At 38.4% G+C, this 18,565-nt stretch overlaps 1 protein-coding gene across 1 annotated transcript in view; it reads right to left on the minus strand.

Moving 5' to 3' along the window:
* Positions 1-18,565, minus strand: part of PIP5K1B (phosphatidylinositol-4-phosphate 5-kinase type 1 beta) — a 388,154-nt gene that overhangs the window by 122,560 nt on the left and 247,029 nt on the right. Inside the window, exons 8-11 of the mRNA XM_066368035.1 lie at positions 12,408-12,619; positions 9,044-9,127; positions 8,873-8,921; positions 5,966-6,050 (exon numbers count right to left, since the gene is read on the minus strand). Of these exons, the coding sequence (XP_066224132.1) occupies positions 5,966-6,050; positions 8,873-8,921; positions 9,044-9,127; positions 12,408-12,619 (430 nt within the window). The remainder of the gene's footprint in view (positions 1-5,965; positions 6,051-8,872; positions 8,922-9,043; positions 9,128-12,407; positions 12,620-18,565) is intronic.

The following is an 18,565-nucleotide window of genomic DNA, read 5'->3' on the forward strand; positions in this document are numbered from 1 at the left end:
AAAGATAGTCTCTTTAACAAACTGTGCTGGGAAAATTGGACAAATATTCATACATGCAAAAAAATGAAACTAGACTACCCACTTACACCATCCACAAAAATAATCTCAAAATGGATAAAAGACTTGAATGTAAGCTATGAATCCACAATCATCTTGGAAGAAAACTTAGGCAGTAAGCTCTCCGACATCTCTCGCAGCAATATATTTGCTGATTTAACTCCATGCACAAGTGAAATAAAGGACAGGATGAACAAATGGGACTATATCAAATTAAAAAGCTTTTGCACAGCAAAAGACAACATGAACAAAATAAGAAGGCAAACCACACGAGAGAACATATTTGTCAACATGTCCGATAAGGGTTCTACAAAGAACTTGTAAAACTCAACACCAGGAAAGTAAACAATCCAATCAAAAATTGGGCAAAAGAAATCTATAGACACTTCTCCAAAGAGGACATACAGATGGCCAATGGACATATAAGAAAATGTTCAACATCACTAATCATTAGAGAAATGCATATTAAAACCACAATGAGATACCACCTCACACCAGTCAGAATGGCGCTCATTAACAAAACAACACGTAACAAGTGCTGTCGAGGGTGTGGAGAAAAGGGAACCCTCCTGCACTGCTGGTTGGAATGAAGACTGGTGCAGCCATCGTGGAAAACAATATGGAGATTCCTCAAAAAATTAAAAATTTAACTGCCTTTTGACCCAGTTATCCCACTTCTAGGAATATATCCTAAGAATAAGAAATCACTGATTCAAAAGAGGAAATGCACCCCCATGTTTATTGCAGCATTGTTTACAATAGCCAAGATCTGAAAACAGCCCAAGTGTCCATCAGTGGACAAGTGGATTAAAAAGCAGGGGTACATATATACAATGGAATATTATGTGGCCATGCAAAAAAGGAAACTTTACCCTTTGCGACAACATGGATGGACCTGGAGTCTATTATGCTAAGTAAAATAAGCCAGGCAGAGAAAGAAAAATATCATATGACCTCACTCATATGGGGAATCCAATGAACAATGTGAACTGAGGAATAGAAGAGAGGCAGAGAAGGCGTCAAAGAGTCCAGTGGGAAAGCAGGCAGATGGAAAGGGGATGATAGAAGGAGAAATAAGAAAAGAAAGACATTAGTGAAAGTATATATGCAGGATAGTAAATCATGGAGGGAAGGGGAGAACGTGGTGGGGGGAGGGGGCATAGGGGTATCAAGGAGAACAAGGGGGAGAGAATGATATATTTGGGGGTACACTTGTAACTATGTAAATACAACAAATTAAAATCAATAAAATATAAAATAAATAAAAGGAACAAAGGCAATTGAAAGTCAGCAGAAGAAAGGAAATAGTAAAAATTAGAGAACTAAATGAAATAGAAAATAAAAAATACTATAGAAAAAATTAATACAACAATGAGCTGGTTCTTTGAAAAGATCAATGAAATCAACAAACCCCCTGCCTAGACTCACTAAGGAAAAAGGAGAAAGGACTCATATAAACAAAATCCAAAATAAAAGAGGGGAAATTACCACAAACCTGATAGATATACAAAGGATCATAGTAAATATTATGAAAGATTATATGCCACCAACTTGAACAACCTAGAGGAAATGGATAGATTCCTGGAACTATACAATCTTCCTAGACTGAGTCATGAAGATGTGAAAAACCTAAACAAACCTATAAGCAGGGCGGAAATAGATAACAACTATCAAAAACCTCCCCAAAACAAAAGTCAGGGGACCAGATGGCTATACTAGTGAATTCTACCAAACATTCAAAGAAAATTTGGTACCTATCCTTCTCAAAGTTTCCCAAAAAATAGTGAAAGAAGCAATATTTCCTAACACATTTTATGAGGCTAACATAACCCTAATACCAAAATCTGGCAAGGACAACACACACAAAAAAGAAAACTACAGACCAATATCTCTAATGAATACAGAAGCAAAAATCTTAAACAAAATAGTAGCAAATTAAATACAACAACATACTAGAAAAAAATGATCAAGTGCAATTCATTCCAGGAACACAAAGATGGTTCAACATATGGAAATCGACCAACATAATACACTACATCAACAAAGCGAAGAAAAAAAGTCATCTGATCCTATCAACAGATGCAGAAAGGAATTCCCTTTATGTTTAAAACACTCAATAAAATCAGAACAGGAGGAAAGTACCTCAACATAATAAAGACCATATATGACAAACCACCAGCTAATTTCATACTATTTTAAATGGTGAAAAAATGAAGGCTTTTTCTCTAAAATCAAGAACAAGACAAGATTGACCCATCTCTACTCTTATTCAACATAGTTCTGTAAGTTTTAGCCAGAGCAATCAGGCAAGAGAAAGAAATAAAAGGCATCTATATTGGAAAAGAAGAAGTAAAGGTGTCACTTCTTGCAGATGGCATGATCCTGTATATAGAAAAACCCCAAATTCCCCCAAAGAGCTTTTAGAAATAATAAACCAATATAGTAAAGTCGCAGGATACAAAATCCATATACAAAAGTCCACTGCTTTTTTATATGCCAACAATGAAACATTGGAAAATGCACTCAAAAATACAATTCCTTTACCAAGGCAAAAACAACAAAAAATACCTAGGAATAAACTTAACAAAGGATGTGAAAGACCTATATATTGAAAACTATAAAGCATTATTGAAAGAAATAGGAAAAGACACAATGAAATGGAAAACTATTCCATGTCCATGGATTAGAAGAATCAACAATTAAAATGGCCACATTACGCAAAGCAATATACAAATTTAATGCAATCCTCATCAAAACCCCAATGTAATTAAAAAAAGCAAAACAAAAAATTACCAGGTTTCTTTGAAATCATAAAAAATCCCAAATAGCCAAAGGAATTTTATGAAAAAAGAATGAAGCTGGAGGTATCACACTACCTGACTTCAAATTATACTATAGAGCCAAGATAATCAAAACAGTATGGTATTAGCAGAAAAAAAAGACATACAGACCAGCAGAATAGAATTGAGAATCCGGAAATAAAACCACATATATATGCACAAAACATTTTTGACAGAGGAGTCAAAAACACACAATGGAGAAAAGAAAATCTTTTCAATAAATGGTGCTGGGAAAATTGAAAAGCCACATGCAAAAAAATGAAACTTGACTACAGTTTGTCCCCCTGCACAAAAAATAATTTAAAATGGATGAAGGCTCTAAATATAAGATCTGAAACAATAAGTTACATAGAGAAAAGCATAGGTTCTAAATTCATGGACCTTGGCCATACAGAACATTTATGAACTTGACTCCAAATGCAAGGGAAGTAAAGGCAAAAATAAATGAATGAGAGTATATCAAACTAAAAAGCTTCTGCACAGCAAAAGAAACTGAAAATAAACCAAATAAGCAGCCAACTAAATGGGAGATATTTGCAAACAATAGCTCCAATAAGGGGTTAATATGCAAAATATATAAAGAACTCAGAAAGTTGAGAAACAAACAAGCAAACAATCCAATTAAGAAATGGGGAGAGGGCCTGAACACATATTTCTCCCAAGAGGACATACAAATGACCAACAGATATATGAGAAGATGTTCGTCTTCATTAGCTATTTGGGAAATGCAAATCAAAGGTACAATGAGATACCACCTCATACCTGTTAGATTAGCTATTATCAACAAGACAGGTAACAAGAAGCTTTGGAGAGGCTGTGGAGAAAAAGGAACCCTCATCCACTGTTGGTGGGAATGCAAATTAGTACAACCATTATGGGAGAAAGTATGGTGGTTCCTCAAAAAATTAAGAATAAAACTACCATATGACTCAGCATCCCTCTACTGGGTATCTAACCAAAAAGCTCAATAACATTGGTATGTAAAGACTCATGCACTCCCATGTTCATCGCAGCATTATTCACAGTGGCCAAGATATGGAAACAGCCAAAGTGTCCCTCAATAGAGGATTGGATAAAGAAGGGTGGTACAGATAATCAATGGACTACTACTCAGTCCTAAGAAATAATGACATAGTGACATTTACGACAACATGGATGGATCTCAAGAACATTATACTGAGTGAAATAAGTGAATCAGAAAAAGCTAAGAATGTATGATTTCACACATAGGTGGGATATAAAACACACTCACAGACATAGATAAAAGTGAAGTGGTTACCAGGGGGAGGAGTCATAGGGGAAGGGGATGAGATGAGGGGTCATAAAGGGTGTAAAGAGAGACAAATATAAGGTGTTGGGAAATGATTTGACTCTGGGTGATGGGTATACAACATAATCAACAGTTTAAATGCTATAGAAATGTTTACCTGAAACCAGTGTACTCTTATTGATCACTGTCTCCCTGAAAATTTAATTTTCTAAATAAAATTTAAAAAAATAAATCATTGAAAATAAAATAAAATGGGGAAAAACAAGTACGCAGAGCATTAATAAGTCTGTGAAAAAAATCTATAAGGACTAAATGTACCTTAAATTTTTTTACTTTAGCTTTATTTTTTATTTTTATTGATTTTTAGAGAGAGGAAGGGAGAGAGAGAGAGAGAGAGGGAAGAACATTGATCTGTTCCTATATGCGCCAGACCAGGGATGGAACCAGCAACCTCTGTGCTTTGGGGTGATGCTCTAACCCAGTGTTTTTCAACCAGTGTGCCGTGAGACATGATCAGGTGTGCCATGGGGAAATTAAACATGGGTCCCCAAACTATGGCCCGCGTGCTGGATACGGCCCGCGGAGGCTATTTATCCAGCCCACCGCCACCCACCTCCATCCGAACATAAACATTCCCCTCACAATCCCTCCAGCTATCAGTGACAGGAAGAGTGGAGGCACAGGGAACGCTCACTGACCAATCACCTTCTAGGATTCATCCCAACCACTAGTGATGAACCAATAGTAGGCCTCCTCTCATCCACACCCAGAAAGGTCCCCGCTCGGGCTGCCGCGCACTTGTCATTGTGTGGCCACGGCCAGTAGTTGAAGCTGCTACTCCTCCCCATGGTCCTGATTTCTAATCCTGGTCAGGACTGGAGGTAAATGTTGCCACCACTAGATGAAGCCTCAGCCTCAGCCGGTTATGTCTATCCTGATGGTGTATATAGATATTTGACCTTTTTCTTTTTAAAAGAGGCCCCTGCAGAGGGTGATATACAATGCATCACAATGCATCACAATGTTATCTAACTTTAAAGCTAAAGTTTGCTGATCTTCCTTTGGACAGTTTTTGGTTATCTGTTGCCAAGGAGTTCCCCATTCTGGCCAACAAAGCTATTTTGACATTGCTCCCGTTTTCAACCACATATCTATGTGAGCTGAGCTTCTCAAGCTTGACTGTGATAAAAACTAAAAACAGAGAGAGACTGAGAACTGTTGAGGAAGAGCTTCGTGTGTGTCTTTCTACCATTCCTGCCAGGATATCCCTTTTGTGTTCATCAAAACAGGCCCAGGTTTCACCCTAAGTGAGTATAAATACATTTAGAAACTATATTATTAACTATATGTATAATATGTACTGTGTTAGAGTGTCATTTTGGTAGGTGGTGTGCCCCAGGATTTTGTAAATGTAAAAAATGTGCCGCGGCTCAAAAAAGGTTGAAAATCACTGCTCTAACCAACCTACCTATCAGGCTCGGGCTAAATGTACCTTTAATACACCATTTTATTTGTGGCATATTATTCCATTATTTGATTGTAGCATAATATATTTAACCAATATATTATAGTGTTGAACATTTCGGGAGTTTCGAAGTTTTTCCACTACAAAATAGGATTTTAATGATTATGACATGAATAAGTACCTGACTGGGGTAGTTAACAGAATTACTAAGTGATAACTTCTTTTGAGAAATAAGTAAACTGTTCTAATAAAAATCTTGCAAAGATACAGATATTGAAAAGAGCATGTAAGTGCTAAAAGTAAAAAAAAAAAAAAAATTCATAAGAATCTTACCTTGAATTTTCTTGAAAACTCTGGAATTCATAAACTTTAGAAATCTGTCTGCATAAAAGCTTGGTCTATGAACTGAAACAGTGTCCTGAAAAGACAAATCAGGAGTCACAGGTTTACTTCTCAGACAGTTCATTTCAAGCTAGAAGAAAGATCTCCACAATTGGCTCTCTGTTAGCCAGTGTTCTTAACCAGAAGGTGTGGACGTCAAGAGCCAGCAAAGAGCAGTGTCCTGGGTCATGTGGGGCCCCGGAGTTGGGCTGGGGGAGAAGGCACAAGACTCAGTCTGAGCAAAGACGCTAGATACTTTATGGTGCAAGAAAGCATTAAGAAGGGCAGGTGAAAGACAGCAAAAGCACTGCTTTATAAACCCAAACAACTACCCCTTATTCCATCGTGTGCCACAAGGGGCTTTTAAATTCTTTCTTTACATAGAGGCAGCCAGTCCCCCAAGTCATCTGCAGTGAAGGGTAACACTTTCAGTCAGAACAAAGATTAGGGACATAAAGAAGCAAAATAACCCTAATATAAGAGTTATATCTAGGCCAAAAAAATAAGTATGGCTTCATCTCCCAGTAATAAGGTGTATAGACTCTGGGAGGGGTCCTAGGAGATAAGGCTGACTAATGACCCCATCTCACTGAATTATCTATTAACTAGATAGAACTGAGTTACATTAAATGGTTCATTCAATTCTCTCAAGCTTGGCAGGAGTCTTTAGGAAGGAAGGCACATTTTATTACAATTCCAAGAAAGGAGATTGATGAAGAAGTTAATTCTGCATGTTTATTCAGTAATCATTTATTTACTTTCTAAGTTACATAATTCTAGAAATATTATATTTGCTTATTTAATGTTCCATTTTGATTCCAGGTGTGTGGATTCCAATAAGAAAACTTCTAAAAATTTGTTTTGATACTATCAAGTGTCTGAAGTGGGTTTGGAAGAAATAATATTGGACCAAAGATCCAGAGACATGGTGCTGGTGTTCGTTCTAGTTGTGTGATTGTGAGAAAAGACTGTCTCAATGCCGCTGTTTTTTCATCTGTAAAACAGAGTGTTGACACGAAGCATAAGGCAATTCTGTAATCAGCATGTTATGAAGGACACTGGAAAGAGGAACCCTCTCTGGCCAAGTTGTAATAGTTCTATAGGCTATCACTATGTGCAGTGATGCTGTCCATGTGGTGGGAAACTTCCCGCTGAACTGACATGCGCTCTCCCCAGGATTCTGGCAGCTCCTGTCTGAAGTGGACACACATTCCCAACAAGTATAGTAATTTAGAAATATCTTTGGGTGAAAGATGATTAACACTCAGCCCTGCCTTCCAAGAGAAGTTGGATTGTGGTTCTCTTTGGTATAAAGAAACATTGTTTAAATAAGAGGCATGTTTGTTAACAGATAATGTCTTAATTATTGCTTACATGATCACAAATATATAATCAGCACAGAGGGTGTCTTAAAAAAAAAACCAACACCAGGAAAAGAAGATCTGTTTTAACTAGATAAAGGTAGGGGTCTCTTAGAAGCATCTTAGAAACAGAGGACTCGGCCATTCAGATCAGCAATCTCATGTGGTAATGAAATGAAAGTTGTCTCAGAAAACAAAAGGCAAATGCAAGAGGAAGTGTTCTTTCTCTCCCCTTTCCATGTTCAAGGCATTATGAAGTCTCTACTTGTCTCAGATAAAAGGGGAAAACATTGACCTTGGCCTTTTAAGAGAAGGCATCTTTGATCTGAATGAGAAGCCCGAATTTAATTCTTAGAAACAAAGTTGTGAACCTGTTGTTTGAAAAAGTGCATCCCGATGGCGGTTATCCCTTAGCTTCTGGACAAAATGCAGATATCATGCTGAAAGGTTATCACCACTCTTCCTCAAAACTGAGAAAACAAGTGTTTTTCCAGAAGAAAAGTATCTATAATTTATACTTTTTGAAAGGAAAGCATCTGCTAACAACGTTTAAAAATGTGTGAGCAAATCTATGTCCAATATATTTCTTTAGAATTGTCACTTCAAGCTAATAACTAAAGGAGGCTAAGGGCAGTGAATGTTCTGTCAGCAGTAGGAAGTTCAAATCTAATATTCCGATAGGAATACCTGTGTGGAGGGGGAGAGGGAAAGGGGAGAAGGTGGGGATGAAAGGGAGGTGAGGGAGAGAGAGAGAGAGAGAGAGAGAGAGAGAGAGAGACTGCTTCTTGATAATTGTTTTCTTCTGTTTGTTATGCCTATTCTGGGTCCAAAGGCATTCTCTTATCAGTCAGCATTAGTTATGTATAAATCCATAACAACTTTTTAAAAAGCCTTCACTTCCTATGTTCTGTTATGTGTTAGGTATCATGTGAAACACCAACATGCATTATTTTATTTAATTTTCATATTAGTATTATGAGGCAGGTACAAAGTACTATGACTTTGCCCCTAGTATAGGTGGGAAACCAGGCCAAGAGAGGCCAAGTAACCAGCAATGTGTCTGGGTCACATGGCTAGTAAAGTGATGAATGCAGGGTTCAAAGCCAGGGCTGTCTCCCATCTAAGTTAGGTTCAAACTCCTCTGTAGTTTGGTGTTATGAGAACTTTCAACACTCCTACTGATATTCCTAGTGCCTATGAAAAATCTCCATTTTCTCATTATAGTCTTATAATTGGACCTTCAGGTTTCACATAGAAACAAGACATCATTTTGTTTTCTTGGCCTATACCTATAGCCATCTACCAGATGTCCTCTATTTGAATAGCTATTCAAGTTGATGTTGTCTTTGTTCTTCTTAGATTTGAACAATCTGCGAGTGTGATTATAAGTTCATAAAGACCCTGTTTCCTTTCCAAGTCTAGTGACACAGCTTCCTAGACACACTCTGAAGTCTATGAAAAATCAGAAAAATTAATATGAACATGATGAGCTACTTACCCCATCATAAACAAGAGCTTTCCAGGAATGTTCTAACTTCTTCATTAACCTAAATGTAAACAAACAGAAAAATAAAATGAGAATGCAAAACCACTCCCATATGGTGAATTTTCAGAATCTTTTGTTGATTGATTCTGAAATAAGAAAGGACTACTTCCCCAAATTTCTTACCTATATGATTGCAGAATGTCAATAATGCCCATAAATAAAAGCAGTTTTTCTCCCTTATGGCTTTTAGCTGGAATTCCTCCCATTCTGTTGGTAGAGCAAAAGAGAAAATATTTTATAGTATGTTATAAGAATAGGAAGTTAAAAATAATCTTTAATAAATAGACTATAAATACAAATGGACAATTTTTTTTTCTAAAATTTTTAAAAGATTTTATTTATTTATTTTAGAAAAGAGAGAGAGAGAGAGAGAGAGAAGGGGAGGAGGAGCAGGAAGCATCAACTCCCATATGTGCCTTGACCAGGGAAACCAGGGTTTTGAACCAGCAACCTCAGAGTTCCAGGTCAATGCTTTATCCACTGCGCCACCACAGGTCAGGCCAAATGGACAATTTTTAAGAATTCTGGAGTCACTTTTCCCTTTATCACCCACCCCTCTGGTTTCAGTTAAAGTTTTCTTTGGAATCCAGAATGATATACTTCCCACAAAGGAGAATGATACTACAACTGTCAGCTATGAAGAGTTGGGTAGAAAGAATACAATTCAAAAAGTATTCCTGTTTTAAAACCAAGAGCAAGAATTTTTATTTTAAAATATTGCTTATGAAAAATATTTATTTTAATTTTATTTAGAAAATTAAATTTAATGGGGTGACATTGATCAATAAGACTACATAGGTTTCAGATAAATATTTCTATAGCATTTGAACTGTTGATTGTGTTGTGTGCCCATTACCCAAAGTCAAATTATTTTCCATCACTGCATATTTGTCCCTTTGTACTCTAACCCTTTTCCCCAAACCCCTGCCCTAAACCCCTTTCTCCTGGTAATAACTTCTCTTTTATCTATGTCCATGAGTCTCATTTTTATATCCCACCTATGTATAAAATAATGTAGTTCTTAGATTTTTATGATTTATTTATTTCACTTAATATAATGTTCTCAAGGTCCATCCATGTTATCATGAATGGCAATATGTCATCATTTCTTATGGCTGAGTAGTATTACACTGTATCTATGTACCACATCTTTTTTAGCCAATCCTCTATCGAGGGACACTTTTGGTTGCTTCCATGTCTTGGCCACTGTGAATAATGCTGTGATGAACATGGGGGTGCATATGTCTTTATGTACCAATGTTTTCAAGTTTTGGGGTTAGATACCAGGTAGAGGAATTGCTGGGGTCATATGGTAGTTTTATTCTTAATTTTTTGAGGAACCAACATACTTTCTTCCATAATGGTTGTACTAATTTGTATTCCCACCAGAAGTGAATGAGGGTTCCTTTTTCTCCACAGCCTCTCCAACACTTGCTATTACCTGCTTGTTGATAACAGCCAATCTAACATGTGCAAGGTGGTATCTCATTGCAATTTTGATTTGCATTTTGCTAATAGCTAGTGAAGATGAACATCTTTTCATATATCTGTTGGCCATTTGTATATCTTCTTGGGAGAAGTGTCTGTTCAGGTCCTCACCCTATTTTTTAATTGGATTGTTGGCTTGTTTGTTGCTGAGCTTTGTAAGCACTTTATACATTAAAAATGCAACACTTTTATATATTCATTATGAGATTTAAAAATAAAATATAGAAAAGCACAAAGAAAAAGGAATCCATTCCGAGGATGCAAAGATACCACTATTAAAATTCAATGCAACTTTCTAGTATGCTTGAGTATGTGTATGTATTTATTAATCTTGTTTTATAATCTAAATTTTTCACTTGCTAAATGATGACCATTTCCTCATATTCAATGCTAATGTTCTTAAATGACTGTATACTATTTCATTATACTGATAGAGAATAATTTGTTTAATTGATTACTGGACATTTAGATAGATGTACAAGCAAGGATTTTAAAAAGTTTAATATGTGTGAATTTCCTTTATAAAAGTGAAATATGCTTGTGGTTCAGTCATTGTTGAAGAATCATAGACGGCAGTCGCTCACAACCCAGGAAAGTGATTTCTTTCATTCGGTCTCCTTGCTTAGCAGGTACACACATGCAATGCAGTCAACCATTTCAATAATTTTCTTTATTTGTAATTGTTTCTGTTAGTCAATATGCACTTTATACAATATGCAAACATTCTAAAGTCACTATCGCATCTGGCTGAGGCAATAGCCAACATCTGCCAGGGGAGAGGTCTAAAACAACAGAAAACTCGTATGCAGATCAGGAGCTCTGAACTGGGAACATAATTCCCATCATGTATTTGCTTAAATTCATGTTTATTCAAGTTCAAAGTATGGTAGGTGTATTGCCTATGTAGTAAATGGGGATAAAAATATTTTCAGCCATTGTTAAAAAGTGGAGCCTTTTGGGAGAAAAAAAACCATGTGGGTAAAAGAATGGCAGACACTCACAAAACTGTGCCTCATCTAGTGATCCACGGAAGGACAGAAACGAAGCATGGCTTAGGTGGGCAGTGGCAATGTCGAGGAACACTTTCTAAAGCACAGGGGTCCTCGGTTTACCACAGTCTTAGTCTTGACAAACAACGTTTTGATTTTACAATGCCCACTCCCATAAAAACTTTAAAAATTGAGACGTGTTTCAGTTTACGCCATTAGTATCATGCTTATGGACTACACGGGCAATTGAGTTTGGTTGTGGGCGGTGGAAGAATACACAGTACAGTGTACAGTGCAGTAGATATTTATCTCCTTTTTTTTTCCTGTGGCTTAGTTGTGTTTTTATGTTCTAGATTATGATTTTACAACTGTGTTAGGATAGGTAAGTAACTTAGGCTAGGGTGTGTTTCTACTTACACCAAAATTTAGGTTATGTCACTGTTGTAGTAATGGAACTATGTCATAACCTGAGGACTTCCTGTATATGATTATCTAACCTCTATGCTGAATACCTAAAACTAATACAAAATAATATTGAATGTGAACTTTAATTAAAAAGTAAATTTTTTTTTTAAAAAAGGAGAACGTAAAAAGAGCAGAGGGCGAGAGGAGACAGACCCGAGTGTTTCTTCTCTGTTCCCCCCACGTTTCAGCCCAGAGTTCCAGCAGTGGGTGTGTCCCACAACTGTGGTTCTCTCTGGCCCTCATTCTCCAGGGACCACGGGGCTCCTCCTGTTGTCCCTTTGCCTAGGAATGACACTAGTCTTTGAGCACCTGAAAAACTACTGCTAATTCCCTTCACCTTACCCATGCTTCTGTTATGAGTCCCTCCATTAAAGTCTCTTTATTGGGGGAGGGGGAAGAAACGAAGCCTGGCTTAATTCATTTTAGCATCAAGTAGGAATCTATTCCCAGAGAGCCACCATGAAAGGGAACATGATTGCATTTAATTACTCAATGATGTGGGCTGCCCCAACCAAGAGGGTCTGTGAGGGAGTGGCCGCACTTACGTGTCCGGGTTCTCTGTGATGATCCCATCTCCGGGCTTCCCTGGACCCTGGATGGATTCCATCGCTGTGGAGTAGAGAACCTTCTGCATCCCAGGCCGCTTGGCATCAGGCACATTTTGTGAGGTCTCTTCTTCTTTCTCTTTGAGGGAGTGGTCTAGGATGTGGATTCCCAGCAAAAGGCTATAGTCCATGATCTTGAAGCTTTCTAGCACCTGAATAAGAAAATGAACCAGTAGGCCAGTCAACTCAAATGGCTTATAAGTCTCAGAATCAGAGATCTCTAGATATGCAGACATACAGCTCCTGTGTCCCTCGCAGGGGATGTCTGACAGGGGAAAAATCAAAATAAAAACATTTGAGGTATTATTAGGTCATCTGCAGCAAAGATCATCACAATGGCTCCAAGATGATATTTTTATGCAAATCTAAGGTAAGCACGTCCTTTCCTAACTATCCATGATTGTTTCACTAACAACATTTACTGAACATTTTCCACGTGCCAGGACTAACTAGTTTACTTGGGTTCAATCCTAACAATTCTTTGGGCTATGTACTATTACTGTCTTTATTTTACAGACAAAGAAATTGAGACACAGGGATAATTTGTTCAATGCTACACAGCTTGTAAGCGGCATTGCCAGGATTTGAACCCAGGAAATCAATTCCAGCATCCATACTTAATAAGCACTTAGGCAGAGAAACCAACAACCAATGGTCTCTACAAACTTACCCTCTTCAGCATGAAGACTTAGCTGGAATGTGATTTTTCTGTATTCCGTTCTCAAAATCTTAATCTTGCTGGAGTTTAGTGGTCATTTCAAAGCTTGCCTTTTAAATTTGCCATTTGGTTCCACAGCAAGTCTTTTCAAACATTATGATCTCAACAAAGAACAAGACTTACTGCTTAATTATCCACTTAAACAGTGGGGAAGAGAAGAAATGAGAAGAAATTGGATGCAGCAAAAGAGATAGTGATGTTCTGAGAGGAAAGTTATGGAAAAAAAAGTCAAGATAAGAGGCAGTCAACATGGCTTTTGAGTGTGAGGCTTTCTTCAGTGGATGATGATTGTTTAAGAGGAGCACCTGAAAAGGGGTATTTTCTTCTATGATCAAGTTCTTTTCCTAGTAGCTTGTATATGATTCTCCTCCTCAACAGATTTCTCAATGCCTGGCTAATTTCTCACACAAAGCTGCTCGGGAAATCCAAACAGCCCAGCAAGTAAGATAATCCTGAGTGGCAGAACAGCTGTCTGAACAAACACAATAATTTGTCACCATAACAAGTTAGGAAAAGCCTTTGAGAATCATAGTCTATAGGTACTTGTTCGGTCAGGATTTGAATACCCAGAATTTCTTACACTTTTCATTTTCGCTCAGCCCAACTTTTTTTTTAATGTTTATTTCACTGATTTTAGAGAGAGGAAGGGAGAGAACAGGAGAATTGATCTGTTCCCATATGTGCCTTGACCAGCGACTGAACCAGCCACCTCAGTGCTTTGGGATGATGCTCTAAAACCAATTGAGTTATCTAGCCAGAGCTCAACTGTTTTTTTATCAGACATTTATGATACTGTAAAAAGGGTCAGGTCTGAAGTTTCACATACGTGTGGCTGCCACTTCATGGATACCATGTGACAACTTTGGAAACATCTGGTTATCTCTGGGTCTTATACATCTTTGCTATCAAATAGGATGACTGAAAGTGGGTTGCAAATAAGTATCAATTATTCCAGAGGGTTCAACCTTGTGTCTTAGATACTACGTTGGGCACTTTCAGAAAGGAGACAAATTATGAGCTGAGAGGAGAATCTTATTACTTAAGAGGGTTAGGCCCTGAAACTTTCTAACTGAAGAGACAAGAGAGTGGCCTAATAGCGACATGGACCCAGCTACCCTAACCTAAGGAGTGGCTCCAAGATGAAAGGAGGAAGAAAGGGTGATGGGGACAGCTCTTCACCACGGTCCTAACTCTTCAGCATTAGGCCCAGTGATTGGTTAAGGGTTCCCTGCCCTCCATAAGTAGCACAGAGTCGTGAAAGAAAATAAGACAGCTCTGCGTCAGGGTTGCCAAGAACCCAGCCTCTTAAAAAAACAAAACAAAACACTAAGAGACTGGAAGCTTACTGCAAAAAGATCTTAGGCCTTTTTCTCAATCATACTGAATGGATGGCTTGAGAATTTTATCCACTTAAGAGCTCCATAAACCTGTGCAGTGGTCACCACCTGCAGATGCCAATTGTCCTACTCACAATTATCAGTGCTAGTGTATCCCTTCTTAGACTGCTAGATAAGGGCATGCAGGACAAAGAGCACAGACTCTGTGACCTTAAGCAGCTTATATTCACCATCCTGGGTCTCAGCTCTTTCCCCTGTAAAAGGTGACAATAATATTACCTACAACATGGGGTGCTTGTGAAAATTAACTATGATACTGCAGGTAAAGTGCCTAGAAAAATTTCTGCCACAAAGAAAGAGCTCAATTAACTGCTATTATTATCATAATTATAGGTTATGGTGACTCATTGCTCATATTAGCATGAGAGATTATAGGTATCAGCTTGAAATAAACACCCTTGGAGTTACACTTCTGAAATAAAAAATTCATAAAAATACAACAAAAATATGACTGCATTTCTAGCTAATTATCCTCCTATTGAATCCTGATTTCTCTAAAAGTTCTGGGTGGATGGGTACTCAATAGTGTCACTTGTATGTTTAACAGGAAAAAGTCAGCTGACAGCTCAGCAATTCTAGTCAAGGGACTATAAAATGATGGCCTCATGATCTGTCTAAGGGAACAGACAAAAGCACAGCTTTGTGCCCTAACTGCCTTCAAAGTGGTGACACGGCTTCAGAAGCAAACTCTAATCAGACCTAGCGACAATGTGGCGAATGTTCCAAGCGGGCAGTTGATGTGGTATAGTGAAGAGTGGGAAAGTTGAAAGGCATTTCTGATAGCATCATATTTATTTCATTTTTCTTCTGCAAACCACCCACAAATTAATTCTGTTCGTCAAAAGGCTTTCTTTAGAAAATAATTTTTCTTATACTGTATTTTTAATGCAATGTTCACCTGAACTGCTTGGTTGGTACCTGAAGTCCCTTTTCCTGCCCCAGGACAGGTCAAAGAGAACATGTGCATTTTATAAGTGATACAAAGTTAGGCTGTGGTCCAGTTTTAGCTATTGATGCTCTCCCAGTGCTTTAAGTGGTCAAACATTTGTCTGGTTTATTTATTTTAAAAATAACCTTATTTATAAAAGAGATTCATTTTCTCTCTACTCTTACATTGGACTGTCAGCATCTCTGAAAATGCTAAACTGCCTTGATGCCAGTCTTCCACTTTCAGAGTGAAACCCTTACAAATGATCAAAACCAATCCCACTGTGTGGAAAGGACACAACAGTTAGAGTTTGGGCTAGGCAAAGTCACCATCTCTAAAACAAAGTTAAGAACAAAAAAGATAACTATATAGGAATATATTTTATTTATTTATTTTTAATTTTTATTTATTGATTTTAATAAAAGAGAAAAGGAGAGAGAGAAGATAGAAACATCGATCTGTTCCTATATGTGCCCTGACCAGGGATCAAACCGGCAATCTGTGTGTTTCTGGTCATTGCTCCAACCAACCAAGCTATCTGGCTAGGGCTAGGCATATATTCTAAATCAAACTTTAAAACTTTTTAAATAAAAAATCCTAGGAACAGACTTTAGTCATAAGCATTGCAAATATGCATCAATTGGGAGCGAAATAGTTTTGTTATTTACATCCTTCCAGTTCTTTAGTTAAAGGAATCTACAAATCTGTCAAAGTCTTAACGCTGTAAGCTTTGAGCGTATGCCACGTTCTGCAACATGACAACCACCTGTCAGTCTCCTCTGTCACCCAGGCACACATCCTTCCTTGCCTCCCAAAGGTCTGCCTGACCTTGCTGTTGCTGGTGGATTCTGTGTATGTGCATCTGTTATGCAAAACACAGGTTGCAATGCAAATACAGGTGCTTTCCCATCTAGCTCAACTGTAAAAAAATGAAAGCGGAAACAGTTCATAGATGTATGTAAAACTCAAAGCAAAGTGGAATACCACAATGCTTCTTATTGTCAAAGCCAGATTTTTCTTTTTCTCTCAAGGACTATTTTAAGTCAATAATAACATTGGAATGTAGTAAAAAAAAAAACTCCACAAAACAACAAAGTCAATGTCAAACCAGCTGGTATAATATCCTGAAGACATGATCAAAACAATCTGTTCCTGAACTAAAGCATATTTTTCGGGCTCTCATGGCCAGTGATGTATCAGGGGTGCTCTAGTCACATACAGTTTCTGTGGATTCAAAGACTTATTGTAGGAGATGTTCTACCCCAGAATGACAGACTCTGCTATCCTTTCTCCATGGTAAAGATCATAAGAGTAGCTGGTCTTTTTTTCCTTTCCCACCTTCTCTGCCATACTCCATAACTGTGCACACTGTCAGCTGTGCCACTGCTGGAAGGAGCTGCAGTGGCTGCAGGGTGGTTCACACTCCATGCTCTGGGGCCAGTCAGCTTGGTTTGATGCATGGCCCCCCACTCGTTTGTCCTTGGGCAAAGTATACAACCTGTTTGGGCCTTGTCACTCATCTGTACAATAGAGATACTGTAATAGGGCCAGCTGGATCACAGAGTCAGTGTGAAAATGAATTAATCTACATCGACTGGCATACAGAAAGCACCCAATCAATGTTAGTTGTTCTTACTGTCCTGTTCCTCCTCCACCCATAGAACCAGCCACTGCTGACAGTCCTAGAGTCCCCACTGGACTGCAGCTGTCTTGCCGTCTCTTGGTTCTTTGCCTATTTGTCTCTCCCGCTTTTTCCTTCTGCAGCCCAAAGATGGTCAGCAGTGTTCTCTCGTCAACTCCTTTCTCTCTCTCCTTTCCAGTACTGAGATTCACTTACTCTTTGGTTAGAAAAAAATTTGAGTATCTAGTCGGTTCCAGGCACCATGGAAGTTTCTGTATCTTCAGGGGTGAGTAAAACAGAGAACCATAACATCCTCAACATCACACAAGCCTGAACTACATGTTGGAATAAGGCTGGGGAGGAAAAAGCAGGGTGCTGTGGAGGCACCCTGCACAAGAGGTTCCTGCTTTTGAGCAAGGGCTATCTCCATAGTGCAGGTGAGAGGAGATGGTACTTACCGGTTTTTCAAAGCCTATCTTAACTCTTGCCTCCATGAAAATTATACTCATGGTCTCAATAAAACATTGGGACCATGTCTTCCCTCTGAAAACCCAAGCCCATGATCAGTATCCCTCTATGGAATAAACTTTGACCTTAGGCTGTGACTGTATTTTTCCAATCATACACACAAGCGTGCTCTGCTCACCAAGGGTTTGCTTTACTGTGCGCTCCCCTCTGTGCCTTCTGAATATAGCAGAAACGGGTTATTTGTTATATTAGTTTTATGTGAAAAAAACAAGTAAATACCAAAGTATTCAGCACCAAGAATATATAGAAATAACTCTATGTCTTAAATATGAGAGCCCGATCTCCCACTTTATGATTACAATAATCATGAAAAAATCTTCAGCACCAAAGGCAGTCACTGTGATTATGTGCTCTATATTGTCAGAAAAATGAAGATAATAGTCTACAGTGTTTTCAAACCTACCCACATCAGAAGTATTTATACACACTCTGTCAAGGGCAAATATCAAGCTGTGATTTACAGAGCCTCATTTAATTTACTGTTTTGTACGCACACTACATGGCAGATAAAAGGCAAGCTTGTTTTGCTTTAAACTAGGCTGAGCTCGGAGTCTGGTAAAAATATCTCTTTCTTTTCAGGGAGTTTTTGCAAGGAAAGTGCGTCACAAGTGGGTCAACTGCAAAGACCTTTAACCGTCCAAGAGGTTAGGCTCTGTTCAGAAACATAGCTCAGGGCCTCCTTAGCTTTTCTGTCCTGTTTCTTTGCTTTTCCAAAACGTTAAGAAAAGTAAAGTCAGGGCCCTGGCCAGTTGGCTCAGCGGTAGAGCGTCGGCCTAGCGTGCGGAGGACCCGGGTTTGATTCCCGGCCAGGGCACACAGGAGAAGCGCCCATTTGCTTCTCCACCCCTCCGCCACGCTTTCCTCTCTGTCTCTCTCTTCCCCTCCCGCAGCCAAGGCTCCATTGGA

The sequence above is a fragment of the Saccopteryx leptura genome, chromosome 2, assembly GCF_036850995.1.
Source record: "Saccopteryx leptura isolate mSacLep1 chromosome 2, mSacLep1_pri_phased_curated, whole genome shotgun sequence".
Lineage (NCBI taxonomy): Eukaryota > Metazoa > Chordata > Mammalia > Chiroptera > Emballonuridae > Saccopteryx > Saccopteryx leptura.